General features: G+C 34.6%; 1 protein-coding gene across 9 annotated transcripts in view; it reads left to right on the forward strand.

Moving 5' to 3' along the window:
* The window catches only part of ANKRD17 (ankyrin repeat domain 17), a 162,777-nt gene that overhangs the window by 64,952 nt on the left and 75,700 nt on the right, over positions 1–22,125 (forward strand). For all 9 annotated transcript variants that reach the window (XM_023637982.2, XM_005608721.4, XM_070263709.1 and 6 more), the window contains 4 exons: positions 10,259–10,412; positions 17,112–17,268; positions 20,606–20,753; positions 21,002–21,149. In XM_023637982.2, the coding sequence (XP_023493750.2) occupies positions 10,259–10,412; positions 17,112–17,268; positions 20,606–20,753; positions 21,002–21,149 (607 nt within the window). The remainder of the gene's footprint in view (positions 1–10,258; positions 10,413–17,111; positions 17,269–20,605; positions 20,754–21,001; positions 21,150–22,125) is intronic.

A 22,125-nucleotide genomic window follows, 5' to 3' on the forward strand; every position in this document is an offset into this window, starting at 1 on the left:
CTTGCATAATCTACACGCTCTTTTCATTTTCTGAGACAGGTATGTGGAAAGCTTCTTACTATGTTGTGTTAATTTTCCAGTTGCTTATATTTCTAGCATTTTTACTTTAGATATTTCTATGTTGCTATTGTTAGGTGCATAAAAGTTGGGCTATTACACGTTTTTGGTGTATATTATCTTTTAACATTATAAAATATCCTTTTTTCTATTTAATGCTTTTTGCCTTGAATTTTTTGGCTGATATTAACAATGACATCCTTGACTGAGATTGCTTTCTCACATGTCTGTTTTCTGCCTTTATGATGAAAATTTTAGATGTTCTCTTATAATAGCATATAGTGGAATTTTTCCTCCTCCTTTTAGTTTTTTATCCTAATCTGTATGTCATTTCTTAAAATAAGAGAAATATTCTCAGTCACGTGGTCTTTTAGTCTTTTGGTCTTTGGTCTTTTCCCGTACATTGAAGGTTATGGCAGAGATGCTGTGTTTTCTTATTACCCCTTCTCCTTGTCTTCTATTGAGTTTCCTCTCTTCTGCTTCCTTCCCAGTTTGAAAGCTCTGTGTTTTATTCCTGTTCTTCTGCAGGCATTGAATTGAATTAAACAGTATTTGTAACTAGTTACTCCCTTTCCCTGAACATATGCATTTGGCATTATTTCATTCAATCTTGGCTTTCTTATTTTTTAAGTAATCTAAAATTTTAGTATTATGTTTATATTGTAATAGGCTTTTACTTTTCTAACCTTAAGGAATCATTTATTAACAACTACCTGAGATGTTAAAGATAAATTGTATTATACAAGCTTCTTTTCTAACTGCTTAGTGTAAATGATTCCAAGGCTGTCCTTTTCTAGGATTCATTTTTGCTGTTGAAGGCATACATTCTCTAAATTCAGAAATGTTTGTGGTTTTTAAATTTTTGAAGTGTTTACGTATCTAAATTATTATTTTATTCTGCAATTTGGAATTTTATTTTCAAAAGAATTGTGCTTCAGAACTTTTAATTACACAGTTGTCTTCCAGCAGCTGGTGTTGTATTTATTTGGGAAGTCTGATATCAGTCTGATTTTTAATTCTCTTCCTAACAGTCATCCCCCTCACCCAGAATCTTTCTAGAATTTATATCCTTGGAATTCTCAAATTTCACCAGTTTACGACTGTGTGTGTGCTTATCTGTATGTGTGTGTATATCTGCATGTGCATTTTAAAACCATCTCATAAGAATCATTTTCTTCTGAGGCTGTTTTTATGATAATTGATGAATAATAATAAATACCAGACATTTATATAATTAAATTGCATTGTACTGTTGATAGAGGTTTTGGGGGAAATTTGTGTAATAATCTGGAAGTTTAATTCTATTACAGAAAAACCCTCTTATAAACTCTAGATCTGAGAATTCCATTCAGTTTTTACTTATTTTAAACACTCATAATTTTCCACTTTATAAAAGTTTACAGTTAATTGTAAACATTTCATATTGATTTGTTGTCATTTCATACTGAGTTGTTGTGGGCAGATAGGTACTTTGAAGTATAAGAAAAGAAGTCATTTTCTATTAGCTCTATGAGAATAATGCTGTGTTAACCATTATATTACTGATTCTTAGCACATTCCTAGATCTTAACTAAAATTTATTGGATGGATAGATGAGCACAAATGAATGAATGTAGGAATGAATCAGTGTTTTCTCAATGAATAGACTTTCTGAGAGCTAAATTTATTTTTACTCACGTTCACTTTAATCTCAGGATACTGATACCATAATAATTTATACTATTAAGTGATACTCCTTTTACTAGAAGGACTTTAAGTGGATTTTTATTTTATTTTATTTCACTGTATATAGAGATCAGTATTCAGTGACCCTACTTTTATCTTAATAATATGGAAAAAAATCTAAATATATTAGTTTTGGAATAATTTACTCTTTATTAAGAATTGTAGTATTTTAGTTGAAGTTAAGCCTATTTAAGACTAAAAAACATACAGACCAAAGAAATTTTTATTAGGTTTCAGGGTCACATGACAAAGAGAATAAATTATGATGACTATAATTTTGAATATTTCATGTATAATAAATCTGTGTTTGTATTCAAAGAACTAGGAGGAGCAAATACCATATTTTTCTGGGCATATTTGAGGGACATAATGTAAACTATTAAGAATTTATTCAATCAGTGTTATGAAATTATCATAGATTAAAATTATCTTTTAATAAGTATCTTTTTTAAGTATCTTTTTTTAAGTATCTTTTTTATAGTCTTTTTATATGCAGCTTTTTAAACTTTTTATATGCAACAGATATTTTCATAATGATAAATAATACCAGGATTCAGAAACTATTAATTGCTTTGAGTTATGTTTATGTGGCCTGTTCTCTGAATATCACTGAGTAAGTGATGACACTTGAGTTATTGTATAATTCACTCCATGTTGATAGCCTCAAGTCAAGTTGTCATGAACATTTATTTTTTTATAGGTGAAATGGTTACCAGTTATGATCTATGGATCTGTGTCTGTAAACCTACTTTATGTCACTGAAATGATGAAATTGGTTGTAAGAGTCAAACTAAAAGTAAAGTTTACTTTACTAAAAGTAAAAATCATAAAAATATAAAACCTTCGTTGTAAACATTATCTCTTTTTTTTTCTCACCCTGAGCTAACATCTGTTGCCAGTCTTCCTCTATTTTGTATGTGGGTCACCACCACAGATTGGCCACTGATGAGTGGTGTAGGTCCATACCTGGGAACTGAGCCTTGGCCACCAAAGTGGAGCATGCCAAATGTCACCACTAGGCCATGGGTTGGCCCCATCATGAACATTCTTTTGGAGAAATTATTCTGCATTGACTGGATTGAGAGATCTTTAAATTTTAAGTATGGTGAACTTTGTGCCTTCTTGAAGTATAGATTATCATCTTGAAATTCAGATTACTAGCTTGAAATTCAGTGATAAATGGACAGGATAGTTTCCTGAATAACAAAAGGAGTAATAAATTGGTAGAAAGGGGTAAGATGGGTGGCCAGAAAGTGTTAAAGTTCAAGAAGTCCAAATTCTGGAGTGGCTAGTATTTGGATTTTCTAAAGTATGTTTATCCTTAGAGACTGACCCTTTTTCCCATCCCCACCTCTTTTCATTTGACGTATTGAAGTAAGTTCCTAATTGGTTTCTTTGTCTCTGTTGTCCATCTATTCAAAATAGTCTTTCACATGGTCTCTAATTATCTTTGTAAAGCACTGATTATTTATCTTAATACTTAATTTCTTTAGTAACCTACCATAAAAATTTTGAACTTCTCAGCACATTATTGAAAGGACCCATCTTCCTTAAACGTTATTCTTTTTACCATTCTCACTCAGAATTGTTTTTTCCTTCCTGTGTACAATCACTGTATTAGTATCCATTTAGTATTGTTTTCAGTCTTATTTAATATGGTTAGCTGTTTGCACATAGAGTTGCCTTTCAATATTGTATATTTGTGGAAGGCATTGATTATAATAAAATCATTTTTGTGTTTCCATTCTTCTTTGGTTATCCTACCTCTTTGCACATAGTTTGTAATTGGTAATGAATATTTGTTAAATGGAAGGGAGTTTGTATATATCATGTCCAGTTAATCAGAATATTCTATATCATTATCCTTTGGAACAAATACCAGTTTATTACACTACAGAATGGACTGTTCTTCTCTAATATGGTAGTGATAATATATCTGTTTTGAAGAGGAATTGGTTTGAAATGTAATGCTAACATTCACAGTTGGTACAGCTGGCCCTACATTTCCTAATTTCCATGTGACTTTGTGTTTTGAGTATAGAGGGTTTGGGAGTACCATTAATGGCATAAACAAATACTTTCAACCCTGACCATTGTTAAAATAAGACTTTGGTTTTTGTTGTTAAGCATTGTGTTAAGTTTGTTTTGCGGAGAAAGTAAAAAAGAATTTTAATTACTTCATTAATCTAAATAGTTTAGATTACTTTAATAGATTTAAATATTTAAATAGATTTTAATAGATTTAATTACTTTGTTAATCCAAATAGTTAGTCTAAATACTGTTAAATAATAATTTTTTTAAACAAAATCAACCTCTCCAGTGAAACATGATCTTTAATCTTTCAAATCCAAAGGATTTAACATGCACGAAAACATGTATAGTATAGTATACTAGAGACTAGTTTAATATAGCCTCTATAAATCTCTTTCTCAGATCCAACATTATCGAGAATTTGCCACAACAGTTTGTTTTCCTGAATTATTTTATGGCATATCCCTGACACTATTCCTGTATATTGGAGTATGCATCTCTAGAAGATAAAGGGTTTTTCTTTTTTTGTTTTTGTGCTGAGGAATATTTGCCCTGAACTAACATCTGTTGCCAGTCTTCCTCTTTTTTGTTTGAGGAAGATTAGCCCTGAGCTAACATCTGGGCCAGTCTTCCTGCACTTTATTTGTGGGTCGCTGCCACAGCATGGCTGACAAGTGGTGTAGGTCTCCACCTGGGATCCGAACCTGAGCCACTGAAGCAGAGTGTGCTGCACTTAATCACTATGCCGTGGGGCCGGCTCCAGGGAGGCATTTTCTTACCCAACCAGGGTAATTTCTTTATGCTGTCTCTTACCCAGTTAATATTCAGATTTCTTCACTTGTCTTGAAAATTTCAAATAAGGTGTATATTATTTTGTTGGTTATGTGTCTGGAGTCAACAGTTTTTTACTTTCTCTCTCTCTGTCTCTCTGTTTTGTTTTTTTTTTTCCCCACATGTTCTACACTTTAGATTTCTCTGTTTAACTCAGTGCTTCTCAGCTTCCCACCTCCCAAGGTTTTTTTGTTCATTTGTTTGTTTTTCCTGCAAGGGGACGTTTGGCAGTGTCTGGAGATATTTTTGGCATCACAAGTTGTGATAGGATTGCTACTGGCATATAGTGGGTAGAGGCCAGAGATGCTGCCAAACATCCTGAAGTGCATAGGATAGCCCTTAACAACAAAGTATTATCCAGCCCAAAACATCAAAGCCTAAAATGTGAGTAGTGCCAAGATTAAGAAACATTGTTGCATGGGGCCAGCCCGGTGGTGCAGCGTTTAAGTGTGCACGTTCAGCTTTGGCGGCCCGGGGTTCACCGGTTCGGATCCCGGATGTAGACATGGCACCGCTTGGCAAGCCATGCTGTGGTAGGCATCCCACATATAAAGTAGAGGAAGATGGGCATGGATGTTAGCTCAGGGCCAGTCTTCCTCAGCAAAAAAGAGGAGGATTGGCAGCAGATGTTAGCTCAGGACTCCTCTTCCTCAAAAAAAAGAAAAAAGAAACGTTGTTCGTAATATTTACCTTATTAATTTTTGTAAACTGAAAATTATTTCTCAGGGCTCTATTAGATTATTGTTTATTTTGAGGAGAGGCAAGAATACTTCATAGGAGGTGCTTTGTATTTTATATTGCATAAATCGGGCATATAATGTTCAGTTGCCACACTTTTAGTAATTAAACAATGGATTCAAGTGGTGACAGCTTTGTCCCTAAATATAGAATATATAGTCAGCTTTCCTAGAATGGAATGAAACAACCTCTTTTTACTCCAGCAGGGAATTTGCTAGTGGAAAGAATATTGAAATAGTTAATGGATAACTGGTCTCTTGGTGCTGGATATTTAGAAACCTGCTATGTGGGTAAGGGTCCTGTGCTTCTGTTTTTTCATCTGTAACAATGAATTGAATCTGGTGATTTCTGAGGCCCTTGCATTTTGATGGTTCTTTATATTAGACAAGAGTCTGATGCACAAGCAGCCTTTCATGAAATATCCAGCCGGTCAAGACAACACATCCAAAAATAGTTTAAGTATAACTTAAATTGTCATGCTTTGAATATTGATGACTTTGATAGTTTCTTTTCCTTAGGAAATAAGTTTAATAAGGACATCCCTTTCCTTCTGTCTCTCCTCTCTTCATGAAAGTTATTTATACATTTCATTTAAAGAAAATGTCTCAAAATATTTATGTGAATTTTTTATTCAGACCATTTTTAATGTTCCAGAACTTGACTCTGATTCAGAGTGAATTTTTCTTCTGTAGAAAGAATATAATAAAATGAGTTCGGTTTCAATGGGAAAGTGCATTTTAGTTTTTAATCTGAATTACCTCAACTGAGGACATGGTAGAGAGGTATATGCCCATAACTTAGTTATAGTTTACATTTAAATAAAGGATTACTATTTTTGTGTTTTTGTAAGACTGCCTCTCCTTATATCAGTCTGTCTCTGCTTGTTCTATAATGTAGCACAGGAATCTTTCCAAGTTGGGGAAAGAGGAATTGGTGTTAAAGGGGGAAATTCTCTTCTACTTTTTCTTCTGAGCTCCTGTAGCCCTTTTTTCCCTCTTGTTACCTTAAGCACTTTCTACCCTGTGTTATTGCTCATTTGTGCACATACTTTGGTTCTCTCATTAAAGAAATACGTTCCTCTATAGCAGGGTTGATTTTACACATCTCTCTTTATCCCCCATAGTGGTAAACAGTAGTGTCTCTTGCACAAAGACTGTTTGCAATAAAAGTGTATTTAATAAATCAGTGAAGATAACATTTTGCTCTACCTGCTACCTAATGCACGATTTTTCTATATCTATAAAATATATCTTTAAATTTATTTTGTGTAACTAACTCTCCTTTCTCCAAATACACTACAGCGTTTTAGAGTCTGAAAGGGAAGGCTCCTCATACCGTCTTTTATTATTCAAGAAGTATTTGAGTCTTGAGAAGGTGATGAGCATAGTTCTGGTTGCTGGATATATATCAGCATGCCAAACAACGCCCCTGTTTCCATGGAGTTTAGAAAGGCAATAAATATATATAATAAGTCATGTGTAATAAATTTATGAAAAAATTATGCAGAATAAGGGTGTAAAGATACCTGAGAGACTTGCTGAAGTCTCATGGGTAGTAACTGAAGCAGTAATGGTACCTAGGCCTTCAGATCCTAACAGTATCCTTCAAATTAGTTTCTTCATTAATCTTAAACTGGGGGCAGGGGGCAATATAATAGCTATCCATTTCTATTCTTTTCTTTCATCCTAATACCTTTTTAAATTAAATCTACACGTAGAATTTCAAGAGTCCTTTGAATTTACTGTATTTTAAGTTTTCAAGTTTTTCACGTTATAAGAGTAGTGGACTTAAAAATCAACATAAGAATTTATGTGGAGAAGTTTGAAGTTAATAAGAAAACATATTTCTGCACTTAGTATCCCTCATAAAGAGATTGAGATCCATTTTTCTTAGTAAATTTTCATCAAGTTTAGTTAAGATACAACTTGGCATAGGGGACTTTCTATCAGAAAATCACATTTGATTGAAATTTAATACCTTCTGTATCTAATGTCTAACTTTCTGACCTTTCCTACAGTAAAACCTCTGTTGTAGCATATAGAAATTTTATACTTGCCTACCAGTGCCATATTCCTTCTCTTCTCTTATACAAATGAGTCATTTCGGTCAAAATCCTTTCATATTATTCTTTCTACATGCACCGTCTCCTTTGAACAGTTTTAGTACTTGTGATCTGTACGTTTGATTTGGCACTTAACTATGCACTGCTCTTTGAGATCTTTTATTTTCTAAAATTTTAAAATATTTAATTTTTCGTCTGTTCATTTTTTCATATTCATTTCTGTTGTTTTCTTTCTTCTGTCTTCTCCCATTGAGTTGAAAATTGTAGATATTTTAACAGAAAATTTCATTGAGAAGCACCTTTTTCTTTTTTAATTTTTTTTTCCCCTGAGGAAGGTTCGCCCTGAGCTAACATCTGTGCCAGTCCTTGTCTACTTTGTATGTGGGTTGCTGCCACAGCATGGCTGCTGCCGAGTGGTGTAGGTCTGCACTGGGGATCTGAACCCATGAGCCCAGGCTGCCGAAGCGGAGCGTGCCTAACTCAACCAGTACTCCATGGGACTGGTCCTGCACCTTTTTCTTTAGAAAGACTCATCTTCTGTATGGTTGAAGATAGGAAGACATAGTTTTTTCCACGCTGTAATTTTGAATCACAGCTTGCTATGGCAAAACCATTCCCAAAAGTACACTTCCTAAAGTATAACACTTATGCTTTTGCTTCTGCCTTTAAAAATAACTTAAAATTAGGGGCTGGCCCAGTGGCGCAGCAGTTTTCGCATGTCCGCTTTGGCGGTCTGGGGTTTGCCGGTTTAGATCCTGGGTGCAGACCTACACACCGCTTGGCAAGCCATGCTGTGGCAGGCGTCCCACATATAAAGTAGAGGAAGATGGGCATGGATGTTAGCTCAGGGCCAGTCTTCCTCAGCAAAAAGAGGAGGATTGGTGGCAGATGTTAGCTCAGGGCTAATCTTCCTCAAAAAAATAACAAAACAAGCACAAAACTTAAAAGAAAACTTATTCTTGTTTTTTTCTTAGCTCCATGCCATCTTCACAGTTGTTATTGATTGGTTAAAGTTAATATACTGCCAAATTTTGTGAAAATTTCTAAGTATTTACAGAGATTATTTTAAGAGTATTCTGTGTCTATTTGCATTTGAAATATTAGAAATCTGAAATGTTATTTCATGTTAAACTGTGTTAGTTTAATGGAAATTTGTAGAGAAACATATTGTTTCCCCACAAGTTTGACGTTCAGTATTAAATATGTGTTGATTAAATATAGTAGTTATGCCTAGTTAGTAGATAGGTTACTTTCAAAGATGGAACAGTGTAGAGTTTCTGGTGTTATAATGGTTGAGAATTTATTTCTTAAGGTTTATTTTTTTTTATTTCTGACATCTAGATACTGGGCATGAATGTAATTGTGTTCTAGGTTATAATTACTTTTACATCTATTTTAGTTATTACAGTGTTAGAAGTACCTTAGATTTGTGAAATAAATTTCCCCTGATCAAGTTAGTGATATTTTGTATAATAATCATCAACTTTTTATCAGTAAACAGGAAAGAATATATCTTAGTACCTATTTGTAATCGGCACTCTGGTAAGGGATGTGAAAACAAAACTTTTCCCCATATCTTAGGAGTTTGCTATTTTCTAATTCTTTAAATTTCTTTCGATTGAATCTGATGTATGTTGCTTCATTAGTTGTTATCACTGTATGGTCCTCAGACCCCTCAGGGTCTCAGAGACCATTCAAGATGTCCAAGAGGTCTAAACTATTTTCATCACAATGCTGAGATGTCATTTCCCTTTTTTATTATGTTGACATTTGTACTGATGATGCAAAAGCAATGGTAGGTAAAACTACTGGACTCTTAATCAAGGCCATAGTACCAAATTTTACTGGTATTGAATTCTTCACTGCCATGTACTTACAGTTAAAAAAAATGAAAAGCCAGTTTCACCTTAAGAATAACCTTAATTTAATCAAGAAATATTAATTTCTTGAAATCTCCACTTCTGAATGTGTCCTTTTACTATTACTGTGTGTGACAAAATGGGAAGTCCACATAAAGCACTTCTGCTGCATATGAAAGTATGGCATTTGAAGGAAAAGCACTTTTTTTGAGATGTGAGGTGAATTAGCCACTTCTTTTTCTGTGAAATGCCATTTTTGCTGGAAAATATAACTGATAGACACACTGTGCTTCTCAAACTTGAGTATTTGGCAGACGTTCTCAGAAATGATCTAATTGAGTGTATGGCACTTTAAGAAAAACAATCAGCAGTGTTTGTTGCCAATGATAAAATTAAGCTTTTCAAGCACAAATTAGAATGTTGGAAATTGTAATTGCCTGGGCTTGAAAGCTTTATGAAACCAGTGGTGATATTAATGAAGGTGATTTTTTGATATTTTAGTTTAGTTTCTAATATGGTAAATATTAATAAATATAGTCCTTATATGAAGTCCTCGGGAGCCCAGTACTTCATAAGTGTATAAAGGGGTCCTGAGAGTAAAACATTTAAGAACAGCTGATTTAGGTCCTCTACCAAAGCCAAAGGTTTCATAAGCTAAGCATTAACCTCATAACTTTCCCTTACCCCACCATGCCCCGCCAAATTAAAGGATTCCAGAGAAAAAAAATTAGACTGCGTATGAATAATACATTCTTAAATTCTTCTACAAGTGCAGTTTTCTCCTTTAGTTAAACAATGGGTCTATGTATTTATTTAGAATTGCATTGTATTTATCATTGATATTTACGTTAAAATATTTTTTTCTCTCCTCTTCCTTTTTCTTCTGTTTCTCTTCCCACTTTCCCTTTCTCCTTTCATTCCTCCCTTCCTTCCTATTTTGTGTTTGTTTTCTAGGTGGAGTCCTTTATTTTGGATCAGGATGATTTGGAAAATCCAATGCTGGAAACGGCTTCCAAGTTGCTCTTGTCAGGTACTGCTGATGGTGCAGACCTCAGGACAGTAGATCCAGAAACACAAGCTAGGCTGGAAGCTTTACTAGAAGCTGCAGGTAAGTCTGCAAACTCTACATATGTAATAAGTCTATGTGATTTTTCAGAGTTATTCATAAATCTCAAAAACGTCTCTTATTATATATGTATGATCTTGGATATTTAATATAATACTACTCATAAAGGTTAATGGATTACTTTCTGGAGAATTATATGGGACGTTTCATTAAAGTATATTTTTATTACCAGAGTAAAATCCACATGTTACTGTCAACCTAATAAAGAGGAACTTCTTATACAGTCGATTTTCATTTGTCCCAAATTCCATATTTGTGAGTTTGCCTATTTGATAAAATGTATTTGTACCCCGAAATGAGTACTCGCAGCACTTTCACGCATGGTTCTTGATAGAAAGGCACAGAATGGTGAAAAATTTGACTTGTCCTACATACATGTTCCTCACTGAGATGGAATAAGGTGATACTCTGCCTTCTTGTTTCAGCTTTTGTAGTGTTAACCCATGTCTTTTTCACAATCTACCTAGTGCCACATTTTTCACATTTCTCTGCCTTTTGCTGGTGATTTTGCGGTTTAAAATGGCCCCCAAGTGTAATGCTGAAGTACTGTCTAGTGTTCCCAAATGTGAGAATGCTGTGATGTGCCTGATGGAGAAAATAACTGTGTTAGATAAGCTTTCAGGCTTGAGTTACAGTGCTTTTGGCCATGAGTTCAGTGTTAGTGAATCAACTATGTATTAAATAAGGTTGTCTTTAAACAAAAATACACATAAAACAAGCTTGTGTATTGATTAGTTAATGCAAATGCTGTGACCAGAGGCTTACAGGAACCTAGCCCTGTATTTCCCATAGGAGCAATGATTCAGTATTCATTAATTCAGTGTTTACAGTGACTTTACAGAAATAACTACCATGAATAATGAGAATCAACTGTATATAATTAGCCCAGTTTTTTGTTGTAAACTCTCTCTTGAGACCTTGTAAAGTGGATCATCATTATATTTTTATAAAATGGATCATCATTAAATTAGCCCCATAAGAACAGTATTTTAATTAGAGATTATATACATAATCAAAGATTTAGCACCATATATACATATATATATAATGTGCCTTAAATGTAAGGGAATAGTAACTAAATTTCTATGTTTTTTTTTCTTTTTTTGAAGATTTTATTTTTTTCCTTTTTCTCCCCAAAGCCCCCCGGTACATAGTTGTATATTCTTTGTGTGGGTCCTTCTAGTTGTGGCATGTGGGACGCTGCCTCAGCGTGGTTTGATGAGCAGTGCCATGTCTGCGCCCAGGATTCGAACCAACGAAACACTGGGCTGCCTGCAGCAGAGCGCGCGAGCTTAACCACTTGGCCATGGGGCCAGCCCCTCTATGATCATTTTTAATAACCATATATTTTCTTAACTTTTCTAAGGTAGACATAAATATACTGTGAACATTAGTTGTTCATGGTTTGAGCACCCCAATGTACTATATATTGTACATGCAATGCATGTAAACTGTTACTTTATTCTAGCGTAAAACTGACCTACTACTATTTGGTAATCATTTCAATAAATATCTTTTAACACATCATCTAAATATTTGAAGAATTCGTTGTTAAGTTTGATTTCTATCCTGGGTAAAATTCTAGAGTGGATCATTAATGGGATTTTGACCAAATATAGATTAAAACGTAGTTGAGGCACAGGCAAGGTCCTATTCTTGAGTGTAGAAAACTGTTTATACAGAGTAGTTGAGAGATAATTTAGCATTTTTCAGAAATTTGATGTTGCTGTAGAAGTTTATGTGAGAGAAATGAGGATTGTGAAGTTATTTGAAAATGTGTCATAAGAGGAAGAGGTACTGTTTCTCCTGAAGGTGAGAAAACTCAGATTGAGTACAGGAGGGGTGTTTGTTTTCTGTGGCCCCAAGAGGCAGAACCAGGTTCAAGATGCTACATGAAAGTAGATTTCAGCTAGAAGGACCTGCTTTTGGAGATAGAGTTCCTTTTCTAGGATGCTAATAGTTGCTTCATTTTTCTTATTTCTGTATTTTCCCCATTTTTTCTGTTTTCTTTACAGTAGCTAACAAGCTAGCCTTCCTTCTCTCTCTCAGTTCTCCCCCTTCCTCCTTTATTTCCTTCTTTTTTTAAGTGAAAAATTTCACATTCAAGCCCAGAGAGAATAGCATAATGAATCCTTGGCATATCCATTATTCAGTTTCAATAGCTGTCAAAGTATGGACAATCTTGTTTCATCTTTACTCATTACCCCCCTGCTGACTCCCCACCCTCATGTTAATTTAAAGCAAATCTAAGCATCATATAAGTTCATATATAAATACTTTAGTATGTATCTCTATATTAAGTTTTTAAAAAGAAATATAACCATAATACCATTGCATATCTAGAGAAAAAAAAGTAATTCTTTAATATTGCCAAATATCCTGTCAGTGTCTAGATTTCCCCAGTTGTTTTGTAATGGTCTTTTTACAGTTTTGTTTGTTTGAATTAGGATTCAAACAAGTTTTACATGGTTTTGATGTTAATTATTTTTCTTAAGTGTCTTTTAATCGTAACAGTTCCTCCTTCTGTTTCTTCCTTTATTTTCTACTTACTTGTCGAAGAAATGGAGTGATTTGTCCCACTTTATGGATTTTACCAGTTGTACCTTTGTGTGTTGTATTTCCTGCAAATCAGAACTCAGATCTAGATATTTGATCGGATCCAGGTTCACTTTGTTTTTGGTGAGGATAGTCATTCGTGGTGTATATATTTCCTTATCTATCACATAGGTACTCTGTCGGTTTCTCTTTTTTGTGATACTGAGATAGATTATGGTTTAGACATCTTAAGAAAGGATGCTTGAGAGGTAAAAAAAAAATGGGTGCTTGAGACATTGTCTCAGAATGCCTTTCATACTGTCCTCATACTTGGTAGTTTGACTAGGTATAGAATTCTAGTTTAAAAATCACTTTCTTTCAGACTTTTGAAGTTACTGCTCCATTGTCTCTGAATTTCTGCTGTTGCAAGTTTGGAAATTTGACGCCACACTTATTTATGATATTCTCTCTCTCTCCTACTTTTTCCCTACTCCTCCAAAGCATTATAATTTTTGGCATTTTAAAATTTTGCTCTCATTTTGAATATTTTTGGCATCTTTCACATTTAAGATTTTCTTCATATGTCTGGTCAACCCTGGATTTTGTTCGTAATAAATAGCAAGGCCTTAAGAAGTTAAATTGGAAGGTGTACATGCATATTTTGTCAACTGGTGGGTTTCACTATAAAGTGTTTGTTATATATGATATGTTACATATATAATATAATTAGCTTCCTATTGCAGCACAACAGTTTACCATAAACGTAGCAGTGTGACACAACACTCGTTTACTATCTTTTAGTTTCTGTAGATAAGACATCTGGGCACACAGCGTGGCTAGATTCTTTTGCTCAGGGTCTCAGGGGCTGAAATCAAGGTGTCACCTGAGCTGAGTTCTCATCTGTAAGCTATAGGAGAAAATCCACTTTCAGGTTTATTGTTGTTGGTAGCAGAATTCAGTTCCTTGGAGCTGTAGGACTGAGATACTGTTTTCCTTATAAACTGGCAGCTGGGGCTGCTCCCACCTCCTTGAGGTTGCCCTCATTCTTCGACATGTGGCCTCCTCCATCTTCATGCCAGCACAGCACATGGAATCCTTCTCCTGCTCTCACTCTCTGACTTCATTTTCTCCGGTCAGCCAAACAAATCTCTTTGCTCTTCATGGCCTCATGTGATAAGGTCAGCCCACCAGATAACATCCCTATCTTCAGGTCAGTTGTGCCATATAATATCACCTAATTATGAAGATAAAATATCAAATTCACAGTCACAAGGATTGTTTATTGTGTACACCAGAGCTGGGTAATCTTGGGAATGTTTTAGAATTCCTAGTACATTTTGGTTGGACAGAGACCCTTCATTTCTTTGAGGACCCCCAAATGTCAGTATCTTTAAGTCTTTTCTCTGTGGCTGTTCATTTTCTTGAGAGACACGCCTGCCAGTTTTTGTCTGATGAATAATAAACCTGGCTGCCAGCATTTTGAGAGCTGAGAGTGGGAAGGGGGCTGAGGATCTCACTGTTTATCATGCATGTGTTCATTTAATCCTCATTTTTGATTTAGTATCTCATCTCCTTCTCTATACCTAATGTCTCCTAGTCCAGGACCTTTCTGATTTGGTTTCTTTAGAGAATAATCACCTGGCTGTGCAGTTTGGGGATTGAGTCCTAAGTGTCTGACTGCTCTTCACAGGTGTTCAGCCAGTCTCTATTTTCTGACCCAAGCCTCAACCTGTATCTTGTACCTGTAACACCTGTGTCCTTTTGGGCTGATCACTTTGTTTCTCTTTGATATCTGTAGTTCCATTTATTCTGTTTTGCTAGGTCAGTTACATTTCCTATTTACTTTGTCTTCATAAATATTAGCTTAGATTTACAAATTTCTCCTAGTTTTATCAAAGATGGAGTTCTTCTTGTATTTCACTTCTCCCTTGAGTAAGCTCTAATAGGAAAAAGGAGAAAAATAATTATCTTAAAGACATCTATCTAGTTAATCTTTTAATGCATCTTCTCTCTGAAGTTATATGGTTCTGTTGTTCAGTTGATTAAATGTCAATTTGGAGAGAATAATCTGATCATCACATATCTTTTCTGTTTTTTAATGTTCACTGATTAATATCTAATAACTGAGTAAGACCAGTAAAAAAGGATCACCATAATCCAGAGTAGCTAGAATAAATTAATTTCAGTCACTATTCATTTGGAAGATTACCATTTATATCTTAGGTTACTTTCTAGTTATCTTTACTAAAATAGTTATCTTTACTTATGAAGATAAGAGAGTTGATAAAAATTTAATATGGAATATTTTGTTTTCAGTGTTCTTTTTTTTAAAGCAGTGATTACTTTCTGCTGATCCAGACGTATCCTCTTGCCTAGTTCTGTTGCTATCATTGACAAATAGTTGTTATATAGCCGATCTGAGTTGGCTAAAAAATTGGAATTAATGGTCTCATGTGAAAATTTATCTGTGACCTTGGTCACAGTAGTGCCTTAGGATACTTAACCTACCATGGATATCTTATTGAATAAGTACTACTATAGCAGGTTCAGACTATGGTTGGCTGTTCTTATTAGTGACACAATTTATATGATAGGTATTAGTCTTATTAGATCAAGACTGATATCCTTTTATCCTTTGCACATCTTGATTGTAGCAGATACTTGATTTGATTGGTCTGAACATTTGTTATATCTAAAATCATAAAGGCTTCTTGCCAGATTTATTTTTGGTTCCATAAGATGTAATGTTTGATATCTTGGATTTTTCAGAAAGAAAAGCAAACAAGTATAAACTTTTCTTTTACAAACTTTAAACACAGATTTATATGATATCATTGAGCTCTTCCACTGTTACAAGAAATCTGCACTAATATGTTTATTATTGCCATTTAAGTGGTCTTTTTGGTCTATATCTTAGTTAAATACTTTGTCTTAAGACATATAGTAGTGTTTCTTAAACTTTAGTGTTCATCTGAATCACTTGGGAATCTTTTTTAAAAATGCTGGTTTTGGATCTGTAAATCTTGGATCTGAGAATCTGTAAATCTGAGATCCTGCATTTCTAACAAGCTCCCAAATGATAGCAATGCGTCTAGTCTATGGACCACATTTTGGGTAGCAGGGTTCTCTAATATCCATCATAACATTAGATGTTTATCTTCAAGTTGGAGCAAAGGTTCTTAATCCTGGCCATGCATCAAATCTCCTTAGAGCTATTAAAATATGTAGATGTGTAGGCCCCACTTCCTACTTACTGAATTACATCTTTAGAAATAGGACAGCTCAACAGATATAGATGCATTTTTGAAAAGCTCTGCTTATGGGCAGTCTGGATTAAGCACCACTGAGTTAGAGTAAGAAAAGGTAGAGATAATCTTGCTTTATAGTGATACCTGGAAAAGCAACAAGTTATGTTTTTTGCAGATGGTTACTAACCATTTCTGCTTTTGAAAAATTTTTTTTTCTTGCTATTCTGAATAGTTTTTAGATATGGTGCTTTTAGATATAATTGAGTATATGTAATAAGTTGTAGTCATACTTTGAGGTAAATAGGTATTCTCTTTTATATAGCATATAGTGTTTTATTAGGCCATTTTTGGTCACAAGTGATAGTAGCCCGACTTACCTTTCTTAAAGGTGGTCCTTTGCCAAAAGTATAGGGATGGTGCTGGCTTCTGGTACTACTAGTGTCAATGAGTCAAAAATAACTTTATCAGGACTCTGTCTCCTTTCTATTTCTCTGTTCTGCTTTCCTCTACGTTGACTTATTTTGGCTAGTTTTTTTCTCTTTGTGATGATAAAAGTGGCCAAATAGCTCATGACTCACATCTTAGCAATTTAGCAACCTTTGAACATAGATTCTTCTTCCAAAATTATGGCAGGGGTCTGAGTGGGCCGAATTGTCCCAGCGCAGGCCAAAGACCCATTTCTAGCACCACAGAGTAACAGGCACTTATGGACCACAGGGAAGGAATAAGATTATTAGAGAAGTGGAGAAGAGTGATTTCCCAAAAGATTCAGGGCAGGCAATCTATATGTCCAATGTACCATTTGAAGATTGTTATCATCTATAGAGTTAAGTAACTTAAATTTTGCTTTGTTTCTCCTTTTGGGTGTATCCATATTGGTGTGAAAATAATGTAATAGGAATAGGCAAATTATCCACGGCTGATGGTAAAGCCTTTGCAGATCCTGAAGTGCTCCGGAGGTTGACATCGTCTGTTAGTTGTGCGTTGGATGAAGCTGCTGCTGCACTTACCCGTATGAGAGCTGAAAGCACAGCAAATGCAGGGCAGTCGGACAAGTAAGTACATTTTCACTGTGATCATTTTCTTAAAAATAATAATCTATCATTTACTGAGCATTTATTTTGTGCCTGGCACTATACTAACCACTTTACATGTGATGACTCATTTATATTTACAGAAAGCCTTAGGCATGGGTTTTGTTTTCACTCTCATTTTACTCATGAAGTAACTTAAGATCAAATAGGTGACAAGTGGCAAAGCTAGGACACCAGTGTCTGACTGCAAGGCTGACTTCTTAGCCAATGTGTTATAAAAGACTTTTTGGTTATTTAGATTTTGTTTTCTTTTAATGTTTTGGTGACAAAGAAGTAAATGCTTTCTGATTAGTTTTGACATTTTCCAGTTCACCTTCAGGATTCTGACCATTTTAAAGGGGACAGTTTTTGTTTCTTTAATGAATGTTCAAAAAATGTCATAGATCTAGTTCCCATAACTTGAATGTGAGTAAGTCCCAGGGACTTTATTTCTTATGTTCTACAATTCCTTTTATGTAGTGCTTTACAGTTAGTAAGGGCTCATTAAATATTTTTTGACTTGACCTTTTGAGTTTTTCTGATGATGCTATGCGATAAAAATCATAGCATCTAATATATAAAAACAATTATGCATAGTATAGTGAAACATGGATCTAAACTCCAAGGAAGCAGCTGGGAAAGAATCATTCATACGTGTTACTTTTTTTCACTCCTCACAGGCTTCCTTTTTTCCTCTAAAAAGAGGTTTTTTATTTATTTTAGCAGTTGGCTTTACACAGTTAAGAAAATAGGAGTACATGGATGGGTTTAAAGAATAAAAAATAAGTTTTAATGCAGTGTCTTTTAAAAGTGTGAAAGATAGGGGCCGGCCCCGTGGCTGAGTGGTTAAGTTCGCACGCTCTGCTTCAGTGGCCCAGGGTTTCTCCAGTTCGGATCCTGGGCGCGGACATAGCACCACTAGTCAGGCCACATTGAGGCGGTGTCCCACATGCCACAGCTAGAACTCACAACTAAAAATACACAACTATGTGCTGGGAGGCTTTGGGGAGAAAAAGGAAAAATAAAATCTTTAAAAAAAAAAAAGTCTTAAAAAAAAGTGTGAAAGATAGGTTATATAGTATTAACAAGAGTATGAATTTGCTGTTTCTCTTGGCTCTGTATTCATCTTCATTCAGCTAGAGTTTTGTGTGTTTTTAAATTTATTTTACCATTCTTCTCATAGATTGACTCTCCTTTAGTTACTCTCAGATTCTATTCCTTAGTTAACATTTGGTTTTACTAGCCTACAATATTATTGATATTCTCAAGATATTCCTTAATGTGATGGCTACAGAGACTGGCAAGAGAGATAATTAAAAACACCTTGAAGAGTATATTAAAGCTAGTTTAAGCAGGAAATAGAATAGAAAAATAAAGCCGTAGATTCTTTGGCATTGAAAATACTAGAAGTTATCAGCCAAACAGTAGACCGTATTTATGACAGTCAGATTTATTCAGCAAAGTTTGAGATATATAGTGGAGTGCAGTGAGTGCTATGTGCCAGATTTCACGTTAGTTCGGTGTGGTGCCATGTGCCAAATTTAATGTACACTTTGCTCACAAGTTCTGAAGTTCAACTGTTGCTAGAGCAGTTCCTGTAAGGTTATTTTAAAGCTAGCATATACATATGGAAATTGAATGAAAGTCCAATTAGGAAAGTAGAGTGGGTTGTGTGCCTGAGGGGAGAGAGAGAATGAGAGACCACTTGAAAGAGAGAAAAGGTATGTTTTTATACAGGAAATGTCTTGTGGGGAGGATTTGTCCCGAACTTTCTTTAAGGTGATAGAGAGCCCTGGGTCTAGGGACTGTCAGTGTCCTATAAAATGGGAAATTAAGAGACAAACTTAAGTGCTGCTCAAGACTTTGACTTTGGTAAGGGGACAATACAGTTAACAAGTGGGTAGAATACATAGTATGGGACACAATGATAAGAAATATGGGGAAAAAATTGAATGGGGAAGTGCTAAGGCACTGTTTGGGGTTGGAGGTCATGTTGCATTTTTAATAGAGTGGTCAAGGAAATCCTCACTTAAAAGGTGGCTTTTTAGCAAAAACTTGAAATAGGTAAGGGAGTAAGCTGTGTCTGAGAGAGGAGCTGTCTTGACAGAGGGACAGCAAATACTTATACCTTGGAGTTGGAGCTTAATTAGCATTTTTGATGAAAAGCAGGAAAGCCAGTGTGGCTAAAATGAGAAGAGTAAGAGTGAGAATAGTAGGTGATAAAACCAGAGAGGTGAAAAGGAGAAGTGTGGGTTACTCCTGCTGGACAGATCTTATAAGGATTTTAGCTTTTACTGTGAGTGATATTAGAGGTGAGTGGGGGATTCTGAGCAAAAGAGTGACTTGACCTACTTTCCCTTAAACAAGATATCTCTGGTTCCCTCATTGAAAAGAGACTGCTTAGGAGGTGTTGCCATCATCTGGGCTCGAGATGATGTTCTTGAGTCTAGATAGTAGTAATGGAGGTATAGAAAAGAGGTTATCCATGAATGCTTTTAGTACATGAAGTGATAGGGCCATGTTTCAAGAGGATGATAAAAGAATTGAGTTATTTTTGAAATAAAGATAATTTTAATTAATAGCTCTGGATTTAGTGTTTTTCTTAGAATGAATTTTCTCCAAAAGTGAAAGAATCTTGAGAAATGTCCATAGTTGGAATTTTGGGGGAGGGTTATAGGGCAAACACTTTACTCTCAGTCTGATTTTCTGTTGCTCTAGTTTTTCTATTCATTTTACTTTCCTTCAGCCTTTGCCTTGCCTGGATATTTTTCAGACTTCCCAAAACATGATGTCATAAATAAATATTTCAAAAAAAAGACTCTCCTTATCAGTTATTCATGTGTTTGTCAAAACTACATGCTCACAACTTTCCTTAGTGATTTCCCTTTACTTGATTGAAGAACTTAGGCCTTTATAATTAGTATGGGTTTTACCCATTTTATTAAATACTTTTTTATTAAGTTTCATAAAAATTTTCTAGTGACCAAGCAAAAAGAAGCATAATTATAACCTGTATTTTGTTCATGTGATTTTCTGTAAAATTTTGTTTTAAAATTTTCTTTTTTTCCACTTAAAGTAAATTGGACTTTATCTTTCAATTGCGTAACTGAAAACATTTTGTAATGTTGGTAATTTTAAGGTAGTGACTTTTATATGTAGACTAAAAAACACAACGAACTGAGTCATGTTCGATTTTCTTCTTGTTATGGATCATATTGAAATAATCATTCTTATTTCGTGTGACTGTCAAAATTAAACTCAAAAACCAATACTCATGCTGTGTTATTTTTTGTATTCTTATGTTCTGATATTATAATAGCCGCAGTTTGGCAGAAGCCTGTTCAGAAGGAGATGTAAATGCTGTGCGAAAGTTACTCATTGAAGGGCGGAGTGTAAATGAACACACCGAGGAAGGGGAGAGCCTTCTTTGTTTAGCTTGTTCTGCTGGATACTATGAGCTTGCGCAGGTTTGTATTATCAAAATAAAGCTTATGTTTTTTTGTTTTGTTTTGTGTTTTTTTAGTGTGGCCTTCTTAGTAAAGAAATAAACTCAACCATTAAGCTTATTTCAACAAGTAGTTTTGTTAGATACATTTTGTGTTTATTGGCTCTTTTACTATAGTATGACTAGGTAGGTGTTAACATAAATATATGTTCAAAACTTTTTGACGAAAATATCATTTTCTAATATCCTTTAAACATTTTCTTTCATAAGGTTTTGTTGGCAATGCATGCAAATGTGGAAGATAGGGGAATCAAAGGTGACATTACACCTTTAATGGCTGCTGCTAATGGAGGACATGTCAAAATTGTGAAGTTGCTGCTAGCTCATAAAGCCGATGTCAATGCACAGTCTTCAACAGGTTATGCGTATTTCTTTTTCACTTTTTTGAAATATTAACACTCTTTGGTAATGATTATTTCGCATCAGTGATCATTAGTTTTACTTTTGCAGTTCTTTTATTATAAGTGTTACATGTTTGCATAAGTCTGTGCATTAGGTTTAAAGTATATAGAAGATATTTTGAAGGAAATTTCTCCTTTTTTGTGTATGAGGGCGATTACTTGGCCTTGTAAGTTTCTTTTAGATTAAACACTGGCCCGGTTAGAAGGACCACCCTCTTGGAAATGGAGAGGTGTGGGCTACAGTTCTGAAACCCAGGATTCCTGTTTTTGGGGGGAGAAGGGAAGGGAAGATAGGGAGAACAAGAAGGATGTGGAACAAAAGCTGGGTCTGTTATTGCCCTACTGTTGCTGAATTGTGGCATGACACAAAAAGAAAGTATATGAACTACTTAGAAAAAGAAAGTATTATATGAAAACGGTGTGTCCCACAAGGGACATAGCTTTAGTCTAAACTAATTTTGTTTTCTTTCAGACTTGGGCATAGATGGATTTGTGTAAAAGCTCTGAAATTATATGAAAAATATTACACATTTCCTTCATATAAGATTTTCAAATTTATTGAATATTTTAGATAATTTTTAAGGTCTACAGGTTCTGATATGAAGGAGTTTTAGAAATCCTTATTTTACCCAGAAGGCTTTTTTGTTTTGTTTTGTTTTTTTCTGTAACATGGGAGATTTTTTTCATTAAGAAGGACTCTTTCTGAAATTACTTTAACTTTGATCAGTTAACTGATGTTTGAAGTTGTAGTGAAAACAAATATGTATGATTAAAAGGAATGGTATGAGGTGTATCTATATGTGATTAATAATTACAATCCAAAAAAAATAAAGCCTGTGAAACATTTCTCTGATGAAAGTTAGAATGAACATAACTTTTTCTCACCTGAAAAGTTAGTTTCAGAATTGCTCATTTCTTTAATAACTTTACAGT

This window comes from Equus caballus, chromosome 3, assembly GCF_041296265.1.
Source record: "Equus caballus isolate H_3958 breed thoroughbred chromosome 3, TB-T2T, whole genome shotgun sequence".
In the NCBI taxonomy this organism is placed as follows: domain Eukaryota; kingdom Metazoa; phylum Chordata; class Mammalia; order Perissodactyla; family Equidae; genus Equus; species Equus caballus.